General features: G+C 41.0%; 1 gene segment (V, D, J or C); it reads left to right on the top strand.

The window, feature by feature from the left end:
• The first annotated feature begins 556 nt into the window (after nucleotides 1–556).
• Nucleotides 557–1,247, top strand: LOC134574717 (T cell receptor alpha variable 5-like). The segment is given in 2 exon segments: nucleotides 557–621; nucleotides 928–1,247. Coding segments are annotated over 2 exon segments (366 nt in total).
• The last annotated feature ends 4,753 nt before the right edge of the window (nucleotides 1,248–6,000 follow it).

Below are 6,000 nucleotides of genomic sequence, written 5' to 3'. Positions count from 1 at the left end.
TCCTACAGAGCACCACAGCTATGGAATAACCTCACGGACACAGTCAAATGTTCATTCAATCTAAAATCCTTCCAGAGATCTATGGCAACATACCTCAATACAGAGTGCCCCTATCATGGTTGACTATATGTATTGCCTGTTATGTTTTAAATATATATATATTGCATTTTTTTGTAGTATTATAATGTACACTATTGTAACAATGCATTGTTTGTGTGCCCAGGACATTCTTGAAAGTGCGAGAAATCTCAATGTATCCTTCCTGGTAAAATATTGTATACATTAAAGAAATAAATATTCTGGAAACACCTCCTTAGTTTTTTGTTTGCTTTTCAGTGTTCTGTAGAACACTAAAGAAAATCCTCTTGATGCTATTGGAGTACACGGAGACAGACTGCATTTCAGGGATGTGTTTTTTATTTAATTAAAGCATGCAGGTTTCAGTTTTATAAAGTCAGTATATTCAGAAGGGGGGTTGGCCTTAGGATGTGACTGTTACTAATGATGATGCAATGTCTTGTTTAGGAATCTGCAGTCAGATCGCATAATCAGTGGAGACCCAGACACTGGGCAAGATGGGGCACTTTTTATGTTTACTCGTCATGACTTTATTGCTACATAGTAAGACCTGCAATATTTCATATATTATTTTTTACACTATTATTTCCTGCCACTCTAATTTCTGTAATTTCACCTTTTGCCGCACAAATTTTATCTTAGATATGTAGGGTCATATAATACTTTTAGACAATTTCATCCCATGTTGCCAATATGTAATGCACTGTAGACAGAATGTATGGTTTTGTATATGGAACGATTGCCTCTCTAGAAAAGCAGTGGCTTTTTGTGTGGGATTTTATTGTGTTACTTGAGGAATCCATTTTGTAAGTTGGTTAGTCAGCCATTTTGTTATATTTCTTTCCACAGGAGGCTGTTTTGCTGCTGAGGTTAAACAGACCCCACTTTTCAAGATTCCATCTTTGGGAGAGAATGTGTCACTGATATGTTCACACGAAGACAGCAGCTTCATCTACAAATACTGGTACCGACAGGAGAAAGGAAAGGCGCTGGTGTTTATTGGACAGATGTACAGAGAAACAGTTACCATGGATACTCCTGTAGAGAACAAGATGTCCATCAAGCCAGATGGTTTTATGAAGAGTCTTTTAACGATTCATAATTTTATGGTTGAGGATAGTGCAGTTTATTACTGTGCCAGCAGCATCCACAGTGAGATGATTGCATAGAGAGACAGTGCAAGAATGAAACAGCCACGCTCCTTTTAAAAAGACTTTGCAAAAAAAAAAAAAAAAACTATGATGGAAAATTAGCCTTTAAAAAGCCACAATTTAACGATACAGTAAGAGACCTAATGAAAACCAAACAAAAAAACAGCTCAAAGCCACTTGGAGGTGCTATAAAAAATAAATGAATATTTTTTATGCAGTGACCTTCCCATAAGTTTTAAACTTTCAGTTTTTAGAACAATTTCTACATGGTCTCATTTCCCCTCTCTGTCAGGTGGGTGGAGTGAGACTGCGAAGTAACCTTGAATTTCCCTATTAATGCATTAAATCTGGAAAATGTATTTTACTAACCCTGGGACACCAAGTGTAGCTATAAGTGCTGTTTTTGTGTACTGCACCTGGTGAAACTCTAAACACAGAAATACTTTGGTAATAAAAACGTTAGCTCTGTTTCCCCTTATCTGTCTCCCCAAGCAACCCCAAACTGTCAGTCACATATGGGACCTGCTTTTTGCATGTATTCTATGATGTTTCCTAAAGTTTTGTGACACACTGAACCCTGTCATTGGACACCAGTTTTTAAAGCACAGTTATCCTTAAAATGTCACAATACCTCAACAGACACACAGAGCTACATGTTTAATAGAGAAGAGGAAGAGGAAGTGGGCTGGCTATTCACAGAAAGCTGTGGTTTGCAACAATGTTATTTACTGCACAGGTGTCCCCGAGGTCGAGAATGTAGAGGGTTGCTACTAGTCGAGCTGAAGATGACACCTATCCTGTATCTGCTCATAGCTGCTTGTTACCTACAGTGTGAGTAGTAAAGATTTATTAAAACCAACAATACTATCCATGGTACCCCACAATACAATCTCTCCAACCACCCTACTTTACGCAGTCTATGCAGTCTATGCAGTCTATGCAGTCTATGCATGCTTTGTGATCCATGCAGCCAAAAATATCTAATGAGCACACTGGTTACATGTGGGTCATTACCCCCCAAGCACAGTTATGAATAGCGCTTTTAATGTCCAAATTATTTTATGTCTTGTTCAGCCTACTGGCGGTGGTTAAAGAGTTCTGTAAGAGACAGATCAACTGTGTATATTATCTCTTTTCCCAACAGTCTGTCTTGGTGCTGATGTGAACCAGAGTCCCAGATTATTGTTGCCTACTCCTAGCACAAAAGTGACCATATATTGTGAGCACCGTGACTCCAGCTATAACTATAAATATTGGTATGTTCAGAAGGATGGACAGTCGCTTGCTCTCATCGGATATGTATACAGAACAGATACACCCACAATGGAAGATAAGAACCCCAACAAGAAGATTGTCCAAATCCCGGATGATGCTCAAAAAAGCACCTTAGAAATGTCTGCAGTCTCTGCCGAAGACAACGCTGTGTATTTTTGTGCTAGCAGCACACAGTGACTGACAGATACAGGGAGGATGTACAGAAATGCAGGAACAGGCAGCTGGCTGCTTGGGGCAGAGTCTGAGAGGAAGACACAGGATGACAAAGCAGGCAACTTTCTACTGAGAGACAGGGTGTCAGAGCTAGGGCATGGAGCTTACTACTAGGAGACAGACACCGACAGACAGACAAACCGACAGGGTGTCAGAGCTAGGGCATGGAACTTACTACTGGGAGACAGACACTGACAGACAGACAAACCGACAGGGTGTCAGAGCTAGGGCATGGAGCTTACTACTGGGAGACAGACACCGACAGACAGACAAACCGACAGGGTGTCAGAGCTAGGGCATGGAGCTTACTACTGGGAGACAGACACCGACAGACAGACAAACCGACAGAGTGTCAGAGCTAGGGCATGGAGCTTACTACTGGGAGACAGACACTGACAGACAGACAAACCGACAGGGTGTCAGAGCTAGGGCATGGAGCTTACTACTGGGAGACAGACACCGACAGACAGACAAACCGACAGGGTGTCAGAGCTAGGGCATGGAGCTTACTACTGGGAGACAGACACCGACAGACAGACAAACCGACAGGGTGTCAGAGCTAGGGCATGGAGCTTACTACTGGGAGACAGACACCGACAGACAGACAAACCGACAGGATGTCAGAGCTAGGGCATGGAGCTTACTACTGGGAGACAGACGCCGACAGACAGACAAACCGACAGGGTGTCAGAGCTAGGGCATGGAGCTTACTACTGGGAGACAGACACCGACAGACAGACAAACCAACAGGGTGTCAGAGCTAGGGCATGGAGCTTACTACTGGGAGACAGACACTGACAGACAGACAAACCGACAGGGTGTCAGAACTAGGGCATGGAGCTTACTACTGGGAGACAGACACCGACAGACAGACAAACCGACAGGGTGTCAGAGCTAGGGCATGGAGCTTACTACTGGGAGACAGACACCGACAGATAGACAAACTAACACGATGTCAGAAGTAAGGCAGAAATAAACTGATTCAGTTTGTGCAATCTTGGAAATGAGAACCTAGTGACCAATACACCCTTATATTACCTCGACATAATCTGAGCCAATTTCCTGCCATCATATATGTGATTTCCCACACTTTCCCTGCACTCACACTGTTATTTCCCAAGGTAAGGTGCCTGTACCCTCATCCTGGTACCTAGTATCAATCTATAATGTTCAGCATTCTCAGGATCAGCTCTATACCAAGTTTTAATGTGCACATATCACATAACGTTATAATGGTTGTTTAATAATAACAATGAGTCACCATAAGCACTATAAAAAACAAACAAACAAAAAACAACAATTATGTGGTATCATTGGAAAGGTTATGATGTAGAGCCTGGGTTTGCAACCTTTTGCCCTCCAGATGTTGCGGACTACATCCCCCATGATGCTCTTATGACCATAATGCTGGCAAAGCATCAGGGGAGATGTAGTCCACAACATCCTGAGTGCCGGAGGTTGCCTACCCCTGATGTAGAGTATCAGTACCGGGTTCAAAACAATCCCTCAAAAAATCCCTGTAAATTTAAGCCTGCATCATATTCGGTATTAGATCCATACAAGGTATATGCTCGTTGTGCTCAGATGTAAACACATCAAGGATGGACTTCACTCCTCCATGCGAAAAAGCCAAGAACGTGTGGTTGGCAGTGATGAGAATTCACTATACGCAGCCCAGTTTTCTAAAATCAGTTCATCAAGCAGTTCAGCTCATCGTGCAGGGGAATAAACAACTTATCCCATAAACATCCACAGGGCAAGATTTTATGTGATAAGATTAAACAGAGCAGAATGAAATCAGGGAAGGGCCCACTTGTGCAAATTAAGTACAAATTCATGCCAAGTTCAGCAGCTATTTTTTTATTGGTTGAGTTTTTTTTTTGCATACTTTTAAATGCATTATATATTTGATAGAATAGGAGGTCCAGTTTAGGCTCGTGACTTTTGTAAGCAGAGTAAGCTGAACTCAACTGTCTATTTACCCTGTAGAGAAGAAGATTCCTATTGTCTTGATATACTTATTGTTTCTACGTGTTAAATGGTTTTATCCCCTGTGGTGTGTGTATCTAGTACAGTGGAGTTTGTTTTACTCTAAATTAATACACTACAATAGAAAACACAGGCAGTATTCTCTACTAAATCAAAGGTGACCAGATAATTACTAATTTTGGTGTGAAATTGTTTAATTTGGAAAATACTCCAACTCAACAGTTTTTCCAGCTGTAATATTTTGAACTTGCCAATTCTTCAAATTTTATTTTCAGGTAGGTATAATCCTTTCAAGATGAACATTGAAAATGCCATAGCAGAAACTGTCCTTTAGATGTCACTCTAGTGACATGAAAGTGCATACATTTTTACAGTTACATTTTTGATTATCATTTGATTTTAATCATTTTTAATGTAATATCTAAGGGTTCTGATAGATAAGTGAGTACTGGCAAGGGGAGCAGGGAAACAATTGCCCACTAGGCCACAAGCTGCCAGCCCTCCCCAGTGTCCGGATTTAGTAGCTACCACTAACATATCAGTAAACGATGGTCCTGCAAATCTTCAGTAAAAGCTTCCATATGATAATCAATAGGTTATTATAAGGGGTTGCTGATAGACTGAACTGCTGATGGCAAAACCTGTGTATTATGAGAGGGTATCTAGTGCTCTCATTATCAAAACCCATATGTTACCAAAGGAGACTTGCAAATGCTCCACAATAATTCTGATTGAGGCCAAAATCCATATATTACACAATGTTGCCAGCAGTCAGCTCCGAGTAATATTCCCTGCAAGGAGTGAATAAACTGAATAGCATGATAGACAAGCCTTTTCAGTTGATTTGGAAGTCAGATTTTGTGTTACCGTGCATTGTGCTGTGAGCTTGTGCCACTTAAAAGAACACTAAATGGTCAGGAACAGAAATGTGTATCCATGACCTTATTGTGTTAAAAACACTGTTTAGGTACCTGGCCCCCCTTGCTCCACTTATATAAAAAAAACTCACCTTTATTCCAGTGCCACACGGGTCAGCTGACACTGGCCCCGTCTGTGATCCGCCTCCTTTGCTGACATCAGAATTTATGATCTTAGCCAATCCAATGCTTTCCTATAAGAAGAGCCAAACGCCGGCCTGTCCGAATCAATAAATTGAGGTGCAAGCGAATACTAATTCTATAAAACTATAACTATATAACTATAGAAAATTATAGTTTGCCATGTCTCTTTTTTGGCTTCAATTTTCCTGTTTTCCTGTTTGATTCCTAATTCACAGTTGAATGAACATAATTCA

Source organism: Pelobates fuscus, chromosome 10, assembly GCF_036172605.1.
Source record: "Pelobates fuscus isolate aPelFus1 chromosome 10, aPelFus1.pri, whole genome shotgun sequence".
Lineage (NCBI taxonomy): Eukaryota > Metazoa > Chordata > Amphibia > Anura > Pelobatidae > Pelobates > Pelobates fuscus.
Note: the sequence above shows the minus strand (reverse complement) of the source record. Positions and strands in the feature narration are given on the sequence as shown.